This window comes from Varroa destructor, unplaced genomic scaffold (assembly GCF_002443255.2).
Source record: "Varroa destructor unplaced genomic scaffold, Vdes_3.0 BEIS01000002.1, whole genome shotgun sequence".
NCBI classification, from domain to species: domain Eukaryota; kingdom Metazoa; phylum Arthropoda; class Arachnida; order Mesostigmata; family Varroidae; genus Varroa; species Varroa destructor.
The window spans coordinates 10,173,702-10,190,906 of NW_019211455.1; the positions used below are offsets into that span (position 1 = coordinate 10,173,702).

At 38.2% G+C, this 17,205-nt stretch overlaps 3 protein-coding genes and 1 long non-coding RNA gene across 6 annotated transcripts; 2 read left to right on the top strand and 2 right to left on the bottom strand.

Moving 5' to 3' along the window:
* Positions 1 to 176: 176 nt before the first annotated feature.
* Positions 177 to 2,655, top strand: mRpS25 (mitochondrial ribosomal protein S25). The gene is made up of 4 exons (XM_022795196.2): positions 177 to 510; positions 772 to 891; positions 1,137 to 1,200; positions 2,157 to 2,655. The coding sequence occupies exons 1-4, from the start codon at positions 364 to 366 to the stop codon at positions 2,354 to 2,356; spliced, it is 531 nt and encodes a 176-aa protein (XP_022650931.1). The 5' UTR covers positions 177 to 363; the 3' UTR covers positions 2,357 to 2,655.
* Positions 2,656 to 2,851: 196 nt separating this feature from the next.
* LOC111246021 (TNF receptor-associated factor 5-like) lies at positions 2,852 to 9,571 on the bottom strand. Of its 3 annotated transcripts, none has more exons than XM_086980391.1 (9): positions 8,886 to 9,571; positions 7,599 to 7,755; positions 6,967 to 7,048; positions 5,684 to 5,829; positions 5,312 to 5,453; positions 5,004 to 5,171; positions 4,493 to 4,656; positions 3,894 to 4,272; positions 2,852 to 3,492 (listed from the first exon to the last, which is right to left on the bottom strand). In XM_086980391.1, the coding sequence occupies exons 1-9, from the start codon at positions 8,923 to 8,925 to the stop codon at positions 3,412 to 3,414; spliced, it is 1,359 nt and encodes a 452-aa protein (XP_086836517.1). In that variant the 5' UTR covers positions 8,926 to 9,571; the 3' UTR covers positions 2,852 to 3,411. The 3 variants fall into 3 exon arrangements, with proteins under 3 accessions (XP_086836517.1, XP_022650926.1, XP_086836518.1); XM_022795191.2 differs by having other exon boundaries at positions 6,967 to 7,075; positions 8,886 to 9,563; XM_086980392.1 differs by lacking the exon at positions 7,599 to 7,755 and having other exon boundaries at positions 6,967 to 7,075; positions 8,886 to 9,560.
* A 1,291-nt stretch (positions 9,572 to 10,862) lies between these two features.
* LOC147757348 (uncharacterized) lies at positions 10,863 to 13,731 on the top strand. Its single transcript, XR_015321328.1, has 2 exons — positions 10,863 to 12,149; positions 13,512 to 13,731. It is a non-coding gene; the product is annotated as an uncharacterized LOC147757348 (long non-coding RNA).
* LOC111245470 (uncharacterized) lies at positions 12,205 to 14,856 on the bottom strand. The gene is made up of 3 exons (XM_022793861.2): positions 14,016 to 14,856; positions 13,487 to 13,577; positions 12,205 to 13,180 (listed from the first exon to the last, which is right to left on the bottom strand). Exons 1-3 carry the CDS (start codon positions 14,187 to 14,189, stop codon positions 12,588 to 12,590), a joined length of 858 nt encoding a protein of 285 aa, XP_022649596.1. The 5' UTR covers positions 14,190 to 14,856; the 3' UTR covers positions 12,205 to 12,587.
* Positions 14,857 to 17,205: the final 2,349 nt, after the last annotated feature.

The window sequence follows — 17,205 nt, forward strand, 5'->3', positions numbered from 1 at the left end:
TTTTCTCTCATCCGTTCCGTAACTCCGATTGATGGATGCCGTAAACGGGACACACACACACAGAATAGCCGCTGTGTGGCATCGAAATGAAACAGGATACACTCAGGTGGGAATAAAAGTGAGTGGGATGAGCTGGTTCACAAGCAAAGGCTGTCCAGTCAGGAACATCAAAGGTTGACTGGGCTAGCGAATAGTTCTGCAAGCGTTGCGCGAAACCCGCTTGATCGATGGTACGACAAAATCGGTTCATCCAACGGAAGACGGTGGACGAGTTTATCCTAATAATTAATTTATAATACTGTAAATAGATTGTTGCTGTCGTCAAGTGCCATTTTTCACTGTTGTTAAGAAACATTTATCAGAATGACGTTCATGCGTGGAGCAGCGCCGATCCGGCGTACCATTGAATTTCTCAAGAAAGGGAAACTCGTGTTTCGTGATCAAGTTAAAATCGTCTCACTTAATTTTAATACGGTTGGCCATCGTCGGGAAGCTCATAAGGGAATGCAGGTAATCCTTATTAGATATAAGTAAAATAGTTACACCTTCAACCAGGAATTGGTTTATGGTTCAAGCACAACCTGTTTTAATTGACAACTTTTAAGACGGACAAAAGTTATAGTCAGATAAATCGAGAGGTCTTAAAAACTTTTCCGTTTTTTTGTGATGGTGACATAATAACATAACGGAAAGAATAAACAAATATATTACGCTTTTTTATAGCATGCACATCCTAACGATGAACTTGATTATTTGCAACGTATGTTTCAGGATTTTGTATTTTGGAATTTACATCAAGTGCTGTATAAAAACCCTAATGTCCAGGTAGTAATTTTCAAGAATAAGACACCTTCGCCATGCATTCGCGCCTGGCTCGAAGATGGCAGTGAGGTAAAAACAGTCAAAGAAATATTTCAACTAAGGTTGTTAGCGTAATACGAGTAGTTTAGTGTTATTTGTGGATCGATTAATAATGTAATGCTTCTCATAGAAACATTAACAGTTTGCTATTGGCATTCGATCTAATTTTACTTTGTGGCGTTTATTTCATGAAACAAGTTTCACATAAGACAAAATTTTGATTTTTGTACGATTAAATGGGGTATTTACTATAACTAATTTGCTTATTGCATCAGGTGATCATGGATGTCGATGGACAATCTAGTGCTCAGATTTTAAGTCGTCTCATCACCACATTAGGTTAGTAATAACGCAGTCTCCCTCCTGCTTTTCAAATATTAGAAATATATCTACGACCATACAGACAGGTTACGAAATAAGTGTTTAAGTTTCAATAAAGTTATTAATGCTTCTCACATATATATATATATATAAACACGAAACAGCAACTAATTTATATATATATATATATATATATATATATATATATATATATATATACATATTAACGCAGTAGGTTTTGAAAAAAACAGGGTTCGTTTTTGTTTATAGCTTTCTATTTCTAACGTTTCGTTTGCTGGTAGTCGACTATGATGCACTGGTGGATAGCAATTTATTTGGTGGGCACTCTTATAACTGCTCGTTCACATCACAGAACTGAGTTCAAAACCCAGTGAGGGATCCTTTGAAGTAAAATTAAGTGAACTTGCAGCACCGACTTTTTGCCGATATCAGAAGCCGCAGAAGTGTCTCGAGAATTTTTTTCGCGTACCGTGAAATAGTTCAGAGTTAAGTAAAAGCAAGGGTGTGATTTTTAGGTGGAAGATGCGATCATTGAACCTAACAAGCCATGTTTTAATGCTCTCAGCATTATCAAGTCCTCACCGTTCATACCGCATCTATTAAGGGTTGTTTTGCCAGTTTTTTGATTTAAAGATAGGCGAATGAGCAGTGTTGAAAGTGGTACATTTTGTCAGTCGACATACTTTTTACATGTATTGTTAGAGTAGTCCGATATCAAAGCTAATTTGTACAGAATGACTCATATTTTGCGCTCTTTTTCTAGCTTGGTCTAATAGTAGATAGTATGCGAAAAACATGCCTAAGAAAACTTGTGTAATAAAGTATGTTTATATAATAATATACTAATAGTAAACTAATAACTAATAAAAGAATATATATATTCGTACGTAAAAATTTTCTCGGAAAGTGTGATTAATATTATATTTTTTGGGAATATGTTATGATTCGGTCAGGTAAAACCGACAAGCAGCTTCAAAAGGAAACCCTGATGCAGGAGAAACAGGATACACCAGCAAACTTTGGCCGTCATTACAGCAAGTGGTGCATCTGTGAGGTAGAAGGTCAGGTACCTTGTCCTGGTACTGTAGACCTACCGAAGAGTATGCTGGCAAAAGTGCAATACAAAATGGGACTTTTTAACAAGAAGGAGTGAACAACACATCAAATGGAGTATAATGAAGGTCATAGGCGTTAGTCGCCAACTGCTGTCAATCGAACAGAAACAAGTGCTGCTGTAAATAATATTTAGAATATTTAATTAAACCTTATACATTTAAATCACTAGCTAGTTTTAATTTTTCTTAGCTTACATTTTAGGGAGTTAATTTTTTGCAGGTATCCAGAGTTTATTATCCGTTCATATCCCTAGGTGTGCAAATTTATATTTGTTTGTGCATGAATTAGACTTTTGTTGCAAAACTAAATAAAAAAGACACTTGAATAGACTCTTCAGTTGATGGTCTTTTAATTAGGGATAATAGACGGGAGCTAGACGTAGTTGAACAATAAAGTAAGACCGGATTACAAAAGAGAACTTTAAACTAAGCTGAACACTTTTGTATTCGAGTGAAAGTAATGTACAAGTATGATGTTTGTAAGGATGCAAAGCTGGCATCAGCAAGAATTACAGCTATAAGAACGCATAATACAATATTTTCTCAAACTTATTTTTATTACATTCAGCATCGGAAGCATTAATATCGAAACTCACATTCACCATTTTATGTATACTCGTGCATTGAAGTTTCAATCCAAAATTCTAGGGTATCGAGTGTGCTGAAGGACAGAATAGGAAGCAATGCATTCTATCCAGGTATGTTCCGTGCAGGATTTTAATAGAGACGAATCATCTGTATATATATATATATATATATATATATATATATTGTTTTATAACACAGCTGAAGAGTTTTAGATATCAAAATTTGTTCAGGCACATAGATTTAAATCGTTGAGTTTTTAATGAATTCCGGGTGGATTCATTCTTTTGTTTTGTTCATTGTTTCGTAACACGGAATATGTATAGTAATTTTCAGAGAATATTCGTGATAGTTGTCCATTGAATGGACAAACAAAGATGAGATACAAGCGCAACCTACATAGACAAATGATTCCAGAAAATGTTTTGCGTCGTGCGTAGTCTATACGCTTGATTTAAGTGAAACGGACAGGATGTCAAACCAGCCAACGTCTGCGTCGGGTTCAAGTTTAATCAAGATTCGGTGACAGCAGGGTTTGGTTGCTGGAAGTAGAAACTTGGTCCGGATTATTAGATGCAAGAGGTAATACCTAGAGAGAGAGATAACAGAAAACGCAGGCATTAGCATATCTTCTTGTAAACTGATTGAAGTTTTAGTGCACGTGCAATTTAAAAAAATTAAGTAATTGAGTCTCCTTGTCAGCTTTACGTTTATTCAAGAGTTTAGTTTAGTTTTCATAATCACAAATACCACATGACAAACGGTGCTTAAAAGATGAATTTGTGATATGGATAAAAGTGCCCGCATCCTGACATAGATATTTACCGAATAAAAGTATTTAAGTCAATACGCGCATAAATAAGGTAACTATTACCTATTTAAAATTCGTTACGCTGATCAGCAGCAGCAATGAAACCATCACACCGATGGTGTACCAAAAATCTGCCGATTGTTAACAGGTGCGAAGAGTCTGACCAGTCACAAGCGTACCTGAATGCAGAATGTAATCGAGTCGTTGACGAGGAATCGAGGGCTTTCAAGGTCTTCAAATTTTACAAATTCGTGCCATACGCACGGGACAAGATAACTGCCCTGAGGTTTAGGGAAACACGGATCTCCTAGACGATACTCAATGTTCTCGGGACATTTTGTTCTTTGATCGACGAGAGTTACTGTAATGGGATTGTGGATGGGGTAGCCAAGTTGCTGGTCAAATTGGCCTTTTAGGAGAACGATTCCGACGCCAAGGAACTTTCCTCGGCCCGCACTGCCAATGCCATTTAGATGTAATCTCAGCTTGAAAAGGTACCCTGGGCTACCCGCGTAGAATGATGGTGAACTCGTATACTTTTTGTGCGAATGACGCTCTCTATATTTGATAACGAAAATATGGAGGACGAAATTCCGTTACATTATTCGGTATATTATGCCAATAGCATGCGTATTATACTTCAATAGCAAGAAGCTCGAAAAAGTGACTCAAATAGGGCACGTAAGAAATCTCTGATATCGATAAGAGCGAATATTATATGAAAACAAGTAAATGATTAAAAAGGCGCAAAATTTTTGATTGCGTTTTGTAGACATACTTGAGCTTAGCCTTAGAATATTCTGAGAGCTTCCACTGGAAGATTCCATTAGGGCAGACCAGCTCCTGCGCTCCGCGTTTAGTTGACATAGCACCCAATGGGGTAATGTGACTATCCCCACCATATGTGGTGATTGCCATTGGGCCAAGTTGTAATGAGAATGTCTTAAGAAAAATAGAGAAAACATAAAAAAGGTAAGCAGCTCGTAATAGGTGCCTGCTTTGAAGTCCATTTCCTGCGACTATTGAGCATATGTCAGTTCTGAATACATTGATATTTAAGACGAATTTTCAGATCGTTTGCAACCATGAGTACTAAAATACATTTCGAACCGATCTCTACGGACAGAGTCCCTTAGTGCCGATCACGTTAAGCAGATTTTTAATTAACAGAAAACGACTACACATCAACGCTTTAGTCTTTACAAACCGTTGCGGGCAGCTTTTAATTATATAATAAAAATATTCCAATTTTAGCATCATGTGTGACCCTTTATCTTTTCAAAACTTACGGGCTGTCGGACAGACTGTTGGGTCCCATTAAGTAGTGAATCAGTGCGGGGAGCTTCACACTGTTCAAGACGTAATTCCTCAATACGTCCTTCCAGCAATGCGATCCTCGACTTCATATCGGTCTGGTTTCGTGTCGCGTCCACGAGTGCTGCTAATGCTTCGTTTATCTGCGAAAAGGATGCGAAAATTAAATAAAAGCCTTGTTTATTACTTTACGCTTTCTTTACTTGACTGCGAGCAAAGTGCGCAGTCAATCAAAGATTTGCATTTCAATTTAATGCGTCAGAACGTTCTTTTTGTTACTAACCTGATTACGTAGCTCGTCAAGATGGTTGAGCTCTTGTAGCTTCATGGAGATCATCGTGCGATGAAGGCGCAGGTCGGACTCATGGGTATTAAGATTTTCTTCGTCAGCTTCAAATTGACAGCCCAGCCCACTGAGGAAGCACCTTTTTAGGAATTAACATATAAACGAAGTTACTACATTGCATAAACTAAAAGCTAGTAAATAGAACATACAATTTGGAATTAGTCCTCTGACCCTTTCGAAGACTGTGCCAAGAACAAGATTGTTTGTCGCGTCACAGAATGAGAACTCAAATCGACAGAAAATAAGTACTGTACTTATCCTTGATAATATATATATATATATATTTTGGACAAGTGCGTTTTTCCGCACCTTTTTGTGGCGGGTTTTTCTTGAAGTTTGTTGCAGGATTGCAAATGTACAGAAAGCGTGCATAACCGAATTGTCATGCCGCAATCATTGGGGCAATGCGCCCGTAATCGAAAAGCCGATTCTTGCACTGACGAATCCTGAAATACCTATATCTCACATGGATAACAACAAAAAATACAAGATATGAAAAAAGCAAATTTAAGAAATAAGTCTCAGTCTCCGTTTATGTGATTTTTTTTTAAATGGTCACGGAATGAATCATTTACGAGATAACCACAAATTTTTGGCTAGGTCGTGGACTTAAATGCGAGTAAATTGAGTGCATTACTTGTTCTAAATTTCCGAAGCATGCTAACTGTGCGTGGATAGCAGAAGTGTTTCTCACAAAGGAAATAGTGCATGTATGGATTTCATGTAGGTTCAGTAAGGGTGGAGTCAATTGAATGAATATATACATGGGCGATATCGTAAATACATCGTACGGTGACGTTTGATTTATTAGTCACAAGATTTAGTGCCAATCTTGTTGTAGCCTCGTTTTTAAAGTGTGCTATCTCACATCTATAAATCTCTTTATCATTGGTATACATAGGCCGCCCAATAATACTATTGAAGTGAAACGTTTTTTGAAAATGCCTAACTGTTAATAACCATTACAATCGTCTGTTTGATTTAATTATTTATTCAAAAATTATATATAGATGAGTTATTGCACAACCGGTAAGATATGTCTTGTAAAGGCAAAATCGCTTTTTCATTCTAATTATAGCGTGCTTACATCCCGACGCACCTGAGGCATAGCAACTCTTAGAGAAGTTTTTCTGGGGAAGAAATTTTTCTTAGTCGGCGTTATTTTTTACTTCGTACTGTTACCCCTAAGGATCAACATTCATTGAGGAAACAACAGAAGACTTCACCTAGCCCGCAAAGTAGAATGAGCCGTTGCCTATTAGACGATGTGGATGTGAAAAAATTGAGTCATACTTAGTGGCTAAATTGCTAAAGGTAAAATCCCCTACTGCAATACCGACTATACAGCGCTTCAAAAAACTAACGAATCTACCTACATTAATAATAATACGTGGCAATAAAGCTCATTGTTTTTTTGACACCTTTTTAAGGGTAGGTCATGTAAATGTTAACCTATTTATATTTCACTGCACTGAACCGATTGTGCTTATTATGGAATACCGGTACGGGAAGGTTTCGTGTTCAGTAAATCGAAGTGAATCTCAATTTAACTAGCTCAAGTTATATAGGAAAGAACTATTAATTCTACTCACGGCCATTCTGGATATACTGTGCTGATCGACGGGGCAGATAGTTTTTGCTACTTCTGTTGGCATTAGCTGAGTGAAACACGTACTGCAAAAGCCATGTCCACACTGAAAACTGTACAATGGCATGAACTTACAAGCATTGATCGATCAGACGTTGATTTGATTAAAAACATTAGATATTAATATATATTGATTGATAAAACGTTGGTTTCATTAAAAATATAATATAAAAAGTAATTCAAAATCGCAAAAAGCGTAGTATCTATTACTTTTATTATCTAATTATTTTTGACTTGTTCCTCTCTCTTCAGAATGAGGCAAATAATTGCTGTTAGGTTCTCAATAGAGTTATGAAGAATGGTCATTCATAATTACTTGATTTCTGAGTAAGTGGTGTCTATAGAAGAAAATTAATTGCAAGAATTCAAACTGCTATATAACAAAGAAATGTCGTTTGAAAATTTATTGCCTCGCAAATCAGCTCTTCGCCGTAGTAGGGTCTTAAATTTTTCAAAGATTCATAGTATAGAAACCACCTTGTGTGTGATCGCATACCCATTGTTCATAGACTGATGGGAATTGACTCGCTGTTTTTTAGTTCTACCTAAAAGAAATTCAAGGAATAAAATCTTTACCGCCAAAGAGAAGGTCCAAGACTTTTGCACTGGGCACAGAGTATATTTAATGGCGGCACATCAATAAAGGACAACACAGTGCATTCAGGAATGTCTGCCAAGCCTACGAGCTTGACATTTTTTGTTGCCGTTGTGAGACTCGTCGTAACACTGCCAGCTAATGGAAAAAGTTTGTAAAGTTTCACTATTAGCAAAAAAGATAAAAACCCGATATTAAGAATGGTCTATAGAAGAGTAATATAGATGATGACTCCATTCAGTAATGTTACACTAAATGATTTTTAACTAAAACAAACGCGACGGTTTTTACCACTAAAATGTCTAGTAATGTTAGAGTTCGCAAGCTGGGCAGCGTTGAAAAAGAGTTAGTTTCACGCATATCCGTAGATAGATCGTTCGGTAGCTTTGATATTCGTATGAATAAACGATTCAAAGTAAGTAGTGCCCTAAAGATGACGTGTTTAGCTTTATCGCATGCAGTTACTATCGCGAAGTAATTAAAAGGATTAACTAAAACGGTACGCGAGTAAATCTAAATGACTTTAGCATAACTTCATTAGTTGACAAGCTGGTAAAGAGTACTGCAGATAAAAACATGTCTTTAGTGCAGATGCTTCGCCTTGTGAGATGTTGACCATATAGGATAAGGACACGAGTCTTGTTCGTCAAGCATTTACTTATAATGCACCTTCAAATGTGATGATGACAGGGCAATTAGGGATTCCTTGACGAAGAGCACTTCATTCAAAAGTTAGGTACGCAGTATAAGCAGAATACTTCGAAGATGAAAAACTGTTTGTATGAGTTATTCGGTTTGCTGTTTCACATGCTCATAGCCCATGTTATACAGGCACTTTTATATAGTCAATTAATCAGTAAAATTAGCTTTCCATCGTTATTTAAGGATCCGAAGACGGAAGATCATTTAGAGTTAGATGTGTTTTTTGCCCAGCGTTCATAAATTCATAGAAGTTCAGTAAAGTTGTTTCAATACTGCTTGATTCTTTGCATTTAGGTAAAATACAATTTGCACCATGTTTACCGTTTGCATCACTCGCTTTACCGATATAATATGTCCAAACTGGGTTCGTTTCTCAATAAAAATATAGAAAATTAGTATTTTCGCGTCACATATATCTCAGCCAACTGTAGAATGTGAAGTTGACAAAGGAGTACATGCTACAGTTAGTAATTTAATCGAACGAATCCCTAATGAAGACCAGCTAAAACTTTTTAAGGGCCCCCCGCCTTTCTGTCACCATTATTTTAATAAATTCCGGTAGCTACCTGACGGAGTTCCGGCTGAATCCTTTGAGTGTTGATCCATTGTAGAGTTATTATCTGTAGCTCCAATCTTTCCTCAACAACTTTCAATTCTTCAAACTCTCTCAAGAAGTAGTGATTTTGGCCACTGGCTGAACTTCAGTCGCCAAATGGACACAATCCTATGAATCCACTCAAAACGCAACAGATTGCACACCGTGTGAGTCAGTGTTTAGTTGCATTTCCCATTTGTCTAAGGTAACTAAGTTTGATGTGATACTGTGTTTCCTCTAGCAGTAGCGACCGCCGAAACAGCTGAAAAAGTAACAGCACAAGCTCTTCAAACGGAGCTGCCTTCGCTGCCACAGTCTATCACGTAACCCAATTCGATATCTACGTATCATCCGCAAGGCGGCGCTTTGTTTCTATGCTTCTCTTCAAGACTGGTTGGTGTTGCTGTGTTATGAAAGCCTCCTGTTTCAGGTTGGCCTAAACAGAACTGCCTCGTTGTTAGTAATGACGCTTGTGGGTTATGTTGCTCAAGGAAAGCAGCTCCATGGACGGAAAAGCGTGTGCCGTAGGAGAGAATGAAGCCTTGTTGATTTCTGCCGAAGCCATCTTTGTTTGCGACTAGCGCGAACTACAAATCTGCCACTCAATTTTTTTTCTGCGCTATATCTTTCGGGTTTTACGTCGGCTAATGCCGTTAGCCATTCTACCAGACGGCTGGCTCCCAGCGCGAAACGAAGTCTGTCTATGCTCAGTCGCCTAGACCACAACGTGTTCCTAAGACTAGCAGGCAGATCCCTTGCCCACTAAGTCATCAAGGGAACTTTTTTCTGTGCTAGTGAATTAAAGAAGTTCGATAAAGAATATCTATCAGAGATATATCCGCGCTATTCGTTGACTTCGTATCTATATCCGGGTGTTCTTGTTATCACGATTATAAGTGTATTGTTCTTTCTTTATCTTCTAAAAATGTGCGTTATGTCTTTTTATCACGTCTGTTCAGTATAATTTCAGCAACACCATAGTGGTACTATTAAAAAGTCTTATACGCTGAGATGCCAACTTAGAAGTATATGCAGTCCGCAAAACGAAATGTTTAAGAGCTCCTATTGATTTCTAGCATGTCAGTAGCTTATATACTAAGGCTTACAGGATTTAGCAGGATTTAACTCTTGTCCAGGACGCGAACCTTAAGAGCATATTCATGCGAGCGTAAAATGCATCGATTGCATTAGAAAGAAAGCATCCACTTAGGCGTAACGTGGAATCAATCTTGGGCCTATCTTCCAACATAAGCCGAAAAAGTTACCATTTGACAGTCCTTCTCACATGTATTTTAGTTACTCCAGGTAAATCCTGGTTTGCACAAAGTATGGTTTGGTTATATCCGTGGTTATTGTATTATCTTTATGGTTTTGTTCGGCTGTTGAGTTGCACGTTGAGATCTACTCTGACAAGTTTGAAACTTGACATTTTCAACGGGACGGATCATTTCCCAAAACCAAACTGTTACCACAGCGATATCTTAAATTAATACTTCATGTGTTTCGAATATATTCCGTCGGAACAAACGGACCAACGGACGTTGACTTGAAGCTAACCAGCTGCGTAGCTCTGATCGACTCAACTTTTGGTTGACTGATGCAATGCGAACCTTTCATACTTGCGAATCAAAATTCTGCAACTTTTGTTCTCTAGACGTTCATATTCTTTACATTAAGTGACAATGTCTTGAAAGCTTCTAACGAGCGATGATTATTCGCAATACGATTCCAATACGCGGTACAAGAGAGACATTTCAAGCGCTTGCTGAGCGTGTAAATTTTCATTCTACATTTTGTATGTGCTGTTATATATTATATATGCTAGTTATATGAGCGCTAGTGCTTCGCACGGTAGCCACTTATGGACGGGATACTGTGCTAGTCTGTCTCATCATTTGGAACACGTTATCTTTCATAAACAAGTATTCTACTATCTAAGGTAAAGGCAACTTCGTTATTTTTGATCTAGAATGTACATCTTTAACAACTAGTCGCACTAATGACGCTAAAGTGCGAAATTAAAATAGCGATCCATCTACAGGGATTAACACCCGCAGGTTCGAATTGACAATTGAGATTCTCCGATTTAAACCTTAAACAAATCATTGAGGGCAACAGAGCACCAAAACGAAACATGTAAAAGCGGTTTAATTGTGTACAAGGCACTGGGCATAAATAAAAGTAGGTAAACCAGCGGTATTATATATACGGATTAGTCGTAAAAAGCTTGCCTTCTAAAAGCTTTAACATTTTAATTGTTTAAATAAATATATTCAAGTTGAAATATTGCGTTTAGTTCAGTATGCCTGTTCATAAATGTTCTAACGGCTTTACAAAGCACTTTTTTCTTTTGTAATCTATGTACTATGCGTACTCGCCATATCAACTAGGTAATGTCCTTCTTTAAGCAGTAATTTTTTAAAATACTCCCATGAAATTATCTCTTGTTACTATGGATGACGTGGACACTGTAAATACTGCTTGATGACAGTCTAGTTTGTGTTGCGAGAATGAGTCATTTGGTATAAACGGAACGGGGCCATCAAAAAAACACAGAATGGTAATCGGCAACGGACTTCGAATTTCGTCAGCCTTGAGGGAAATACGCGCCATTACGTGTCTGGTTTATAGTTTATCCTTAAATGAGTCATCCGACGAACCTATGTCACTCTGACTAGACAAGGAAAGAGTCCGATCTAGAAGGTCAATTGTAGGATACTGATAGTGTGCTGATCGTCTGCTATAAATCAGACAATTACCCCATTCTATATTCTAAACTACATCGATAATATAGCAAGCTACAACGCAGTGAACACGTTGTCTGATATTGCTTAGTCATTTTATACCACTATAACACTGAATGCTTTCCAAACAGTACGCTGTTGTAGCGTTATGAAAATCTTGGAGAGTTCTCATCTTGCCTACTATGTAAAATTATGTATAACTGATGTTAGATATAGCCGTTATAAAGCTGAATATGAATTTCGTATAGGTGATATCTGCACCAAATATGCAACTACTATGTTATACGAGTACCATCTAAAACATGGACGTTTCAACTTCTACGTGAGGTACTATTGTTAGGCATCGTTTCAGACAGCTGGCTTTTCCAGTAAACGGAGTGTGTCTACGCCCGACTTCAAACCTCGACCACCTCAAGTGTCCTTCAGTTTCGTAGCTAAAAGCGTTGCCATTGCATCTTTTCAATAACACGCCACCTAATGCCTGCCAGAAGGTATGCCTGAAACTTCAACGTGAGCAGAATTAAACTAACCGAAAATTCACGTCAATAACAATTAATGCTACATTTCGAATCTTTATTGAGTTACTCGGTTTATTAGGTCATAGCGAGCTTCAATTAGGCCACATGTAGAGATATTGTGAAGCGCTTCATAAAACTGCAGCAATGATGTGTTCGATATAAATAAACAAAAATATTTGTTTAAAAAAAGTGGATTCTTAACAGACTGAACTCTAATCGAAGACGTGGTATAGGAACAATTATTGTTAATATCATTGTTATCGTGTGCGACCACCAGTTTTATGGACTGACTGGATTTATACCGATTCTATAAGTGGGACTCGTGTAAAAAAAAAAAAGTATCACATTCCGTCCAATTGGCAATAATGTGCCTGTACATGCAATAAATATTCCATGAACGCTATTCATATCCTAAATCAAATAGGTGCTTTGTACTGAAGCTGTATCGGTAGAGATGGTCTCAGCAGCGTCCTCTGCAGCGGCCGTAGCTTTTGTGCTCGGTGCATTAGTGTGGTACGACGTCGCGGTTGAAGCCCTAAAATTGTTCGCTGTGGCTAGTGGTTTTGAAGGTTTAGCATCTAAAGTTGATGACACAATAGTTGTGACCATAGCATTTCCTAGCTCAGGCGAGATATTGGGGATTATTGAAATCGTCGAAGTTGTACCGTTCGACGCCACGCCGTTTATGGATATTATCGAGGACGTGGCAGACGGCTGTGATCGAGGTGGGCCGACGAGAGCCATAGCAGACGTCGGATTCATTGTCGCTGGTGGGTAAGGCTGGATAGCTGCTGGGTATTGAATTGAGGAAATAGCTGGTGTGAATGTTGTGCTGGCGGGATCAACAACGGAAGTGTTGGTAAACATTGGGTTGCAGTTGGCGCACGCTTGGAGAGCCTGATCCACAATTTTCTTCACGTTCTTAACCTTTAAGGCTAGTATTGGTTGTCGCTCTGTACGTTCAACGATTCGTTTTCCCAGATAGCGAAACTCTTCGCAGCGATCTACTCTTGAAGATTAAAAAATTGACATTGAAACTTCTCAAGTTAGGTTATAGAATAAAAAGAAGAGTCTAATCGATGACGAACGTTACGGTGAAAGATATAGAAAAAGTTTGGTCGATATAGCTGCAGAGGGGCTGCTGGCCCTCATACGACCAGATTCTGCAACATTTAACTACTTAGCAGGGAAAAAGCATTGTTCTCCGAGTATGTAGCGAATCAGCTGGTAACCGAGTAAACATTTGCCGCGTTTTCGTTTAGCTGTATCTTGTACACAACTGCAGGATCCTAAAACTAAAATGAACTTGCCTCCTTTTTGCATCCCGTTTTTTAGCAAGAACGCCTCCGAAGTGTAAATTAGCTTGATGGGACCCCGGCTGAAGAAATCCACTTCGTTTAGCTTGAAACCGAAAAAAATATCAAAACAATAATAGTTAACATCAAGCGGTTAAGATCCGCCTATGCTAAATAATTTTAAACAGCACCTGATCTTAATTGCGAATTATTTCATTAAACGATTGTGCACTAAGCAGTACGCACTGTCCAGTCCTCAATTCGTGTTATTATTGCACCAGGCCCAGATAAGAACCTGAAGATATTTTCACGAAAAGGTTGATCATTTAAATAACAAAATACGAATATGTAATACAACGGAAAATTTCAGTGTGTTTTTAATCACATCGAACAGCAAACACGTAGCTGCATTAATGCTTTCTGATACGAACGAACCTAAAAATCAATAGGCATTTATATTATTTTTTCGATTTTATCTGCATGCGTTAGACTTTATGAAGAATGCACCATGTCAGTTTAGCTGCTGTCCATTATTTATACAAACCATTTTGACAAAACAGTAATCAGCCCTAAGCTGAAAGCCGATATCTGCTCTCCAGTTTTGCATGTTGCCCGATACCGTTACCAAGAATAAGGTGGTAATCACGAACTTCATCGTGGACTGATTTCGGTTACTCTTATAAGCTGAAGAAGGCAGTCCCCGAACTTTATTCCTCATTAGTCGTCCTTGCGGTGTCAGGCCGTATGATATTGGCGGACCAGGCCACAATCGTCAAGCGGCCGCAACTCGGCTTTGAGCAAGGGAACAGGCAACTCGTTCGCGCTAAGTAGTAGTGGGAACGACCGCTTTGTGGTAAGCTTTCGCCAGAGTATTACCAGGTTTCTAATTAGGTCTGACCACTTTACTGTCTCGTGGGTGAATTGCACTTATCGGATAGCCGAGAGCTCCTCTTCCTCATACAAGCCACAAGGTAAGCGAAACCACTTCGTTACTTTGGCGAGGCATGACCAAGCTCATGGTCTAAACTTTTCGCTAATGTGACACAGAACCGGCCGGTTCTCTTCGTGAACGAACTACTCACATGAGTGTACTGCCTGGAATATAGACATATTCATCGAGACATCTGAAAAAGGTTCAGGCAAATGTAACAGAACTCGTAATCTTGGTAGCGGCTTCGTTATGCAGGCTGTTGTATGACCCAAGCTTCTAGTACAGTAAACGATTGCTAGGTAAATTGCGGCAGGTGCTTATATAGAGAAACTGGGTTAGAGGCGGAAAAAGGGTAATGGAAAGAAGGTTGAGGCAATACGACTAGTAGACAATGTGCTGTAACTCTTAGTAGTTTATTAGTCTTTGTGTGCTTGCTAAAGATTGTGGTTGGACAATGGTTAGATGAGGAGCGATAAATAGAAGGATTTCAGGTCAATCAGTAAAAGGTAATTTCATCATGGGTGCATTTGGGTCATATAAAGAGCGGCGTTTAGGCCTTGTAAGATCAGAAGGTTACGTCAGAGAAAATTGTGCGTCTAGCACTGAGTCAGGCAAGTATGATCAAGGGCGCTTCGTCAGACATGGCTTTTTTCTGAAGTCCACCTGCACGCTACTTAGCCTTTAGTTGAGTATTTACGATTATTGTAGAAGCAGTTGCGTAACAATAACCGGAATTTGTTATAGAACGGAATAGGAGGTCTTGTCAGATCTGTACCGTGAGCGAAACAAAAAATATATATCTACTCAGTTATACTTATCCAAATTTACAGCAGCCTATCTTGATCAAAAACAGAATAAAGCAAATGATAAATCTAATATAAGTACTATTCTACGACAAATTTCATGATTCTAACAATTAAGCTGTTCAGTGAATGCAGGATACAACTCATGTAGAAAAAACATGTTATATCTTCGCTCTTTACGCAACAAACTCGTTTTATCGTCTCAGGACTTGTTAAAAAGTGCAGTCGCTGATCTTGTTTATTTCTTTTTCCCTAAGATTTTAGCTACTAATGGCTAAGTGTTGTACACTATGGATGATATACGAACGAGTTATTTACGGACTCTTTATTTGATAATCAACGTCTTTGCTATGCTTTTATTCAGGTCGCAACATATTACCTAAAATTGCGACTCCAAAGATGGCTACGTACGGTAATCTGTACATTTTGTAATGCTAAAAAACTGTGGTGATGAATGAGCCTGACAAGTCAGCTATAAGTAGTACTTTCACCTATAGAACATGGCACACCTGTCATCGGACGTGCATATTTTAGGTGCATTCTGTCTGGCCCATGTGAGAGGCGAACGTGAAGTATGGAAATGGGTTGTACGAAAAAATGACGACAGCCACCTTGAAGAAAGAAACAGCGTTTTTAAGGTGTATAACATGATGCTATCAACGAGTAATGAATATTGAACAAGAACAAAACGGAACGCGATAACTACTACGTTATAGTCGAAACAAGCTAGAACTCAAACTCTCATCTGGGTCACGAAACCTATTCGTGACGAGATTTTTTCGTAACTTATATTACATTTATTCGTATATTTTTATACTAAAGATCCCATTAGGTCAGAAAAAAACTAAAAATCAGATTTCTACAATGGCTCGAACAGCTTTTAAAAGTACTTTCTGAAAATCATTAAAAATAAGAGAGTCTTATTTGTCGAAAATGCAAACTAAGTGGAATTTTTCTTTGGACCCGTTGCAGATATTCACTATTTATACGCTAATTGAATGAACGAATTATTTCGTAGACTGGGAGACATTGCATCCGACAGGTCTGAGTGTATTCATGCAACTAACATTTTATTTAGTAGCGTCAGTAGGTACATTTTTGGCGCCTAGACTAGCCCTTTAGGGAAAACGTTTTAACGCGCTAAGTAGAGAACCATTTTTCACTAGGTTTGGTTGAATTAATATTCATAAGTTTTGTGATCCTGAAAACTTCTACGTTAACCTTCAGTAAAACTACTAAGCTCCACATGCAAACACATTATTATTTTTCACTGTAGGATCTTGGCTAGAAAGATGCTGAACGGCAAGAATGTCCGGTTTCGTGATGGATACACCGAAGGCATGCAGGATACATTGTTATACATTGGGCGTACACCCACTCATCAATTTATAGCCGGCTTATGGTCCACAAAGATAAGGAAGAGCAGTCATTTGCACAAACAATGGCTCTGGCTTTTCTAAAATTGAATGAGCGCGGTAAATTTTCGGTAAACTTTTTCGGTGAATTGAAAGAGCCTTCTCTTTCTATGAGACAAAGTGGGTGACTTCTCTGGCACGTCGGCTCACAGGCATTCAAAAGCAAAGGTTCCTCTTCTAATCAGATTTCCTATGGAGTGACGCTGAAATACGACATGTGTCTCTTAAACGTTGCTACAAATGGCTGCGTTATCGAGGCTTGACAGCAATTGGATCCGCCAATAGACAAGAAAGCGTAATTTTCTATTATACTTCTGAGTCGATATGTGAAATCTGACAATATCTAGTGACCAACAAAAAAATAATATCTATATATACTATTTTGAATTGTCTTACCTTACTAGACGCGAGAGATCTTAAGAAATGCGCAGAAGATATTTCCTTCTTGAAGGCTAAACCCCATACGGAGACATTAAGCGTACAGTGTGTCTAGGAGCGTGACCAGTCTTAGCTATGAAAATAATAAAGTGAACGAAGTTTGTGTATATTTATTAGATCTAAGTTCATGTTGTTTGTGTATATTGA

Bases quoted from the DNA above. Each gene is read 5' to 3' on its own strand.
- LOC111245470 (XM_022793861.2), bottom strand. From the start codon at position 14,189: ATGAGGAATAAAGTTCGGGGACTGCCTTCTTCAGCTTATAAGAGTAAC. The intron at 13,578-14,015 runs GTTTGTATAAAT...TTCGGTTTCAAG, and splicing joins ATTACTGTTTTGTCAAAATG to CTAAACGAAGTGGATTTCTT. The intron at 13,181-13,486 runs GCAAGTTCATTT...CTTCAAGAGTAG, and splicing joins AAACGGGATGCAAAAAGGAG to ATCGCTGCGAAGAGTTTCGC.
- mRpS25 (XM_022795196.2), top strand. From the start codon at position 364: ATGACGTTCATGCGTGGAGCAGCGCCGATCCGGCGTACCATTGAATTT. The intron at 511-771 runs GTAATCCTTATT...CGTATGTTTCAG, and splicing joins AAGCTCATAAGGGAATGCAG to GATTTTGTATTTTGGAATTT. The intron at 892-1,136 runs GTAAAAACAGTC...TTATTGCATCAG, and splicing joins GGCTCGAAGATGGCAGTGAG to GTGATCATGGATGTCGATGG.
- LOC111246021 (XM_022795191.2), bottom strand. From the start codon at position 8,925: ATGGATCAACACTCAAAGGATTCAGCCGGAACTCCGTCAG. The intron at 4,273-4,492 runs GTATGTCTACAA...TATCAAATATAG, and splicing joins TATTCTAAGGCTAAGCTCAA to AGAGCGTCATTCGCACAAAA. The intron at 3,493-3,893 runs GTACGCTTGTGA...CTCTCTCTCTAG, and splicing joins CGATTACATTCTGCATTCAG to GTATTACCTCTTGCATCTAA.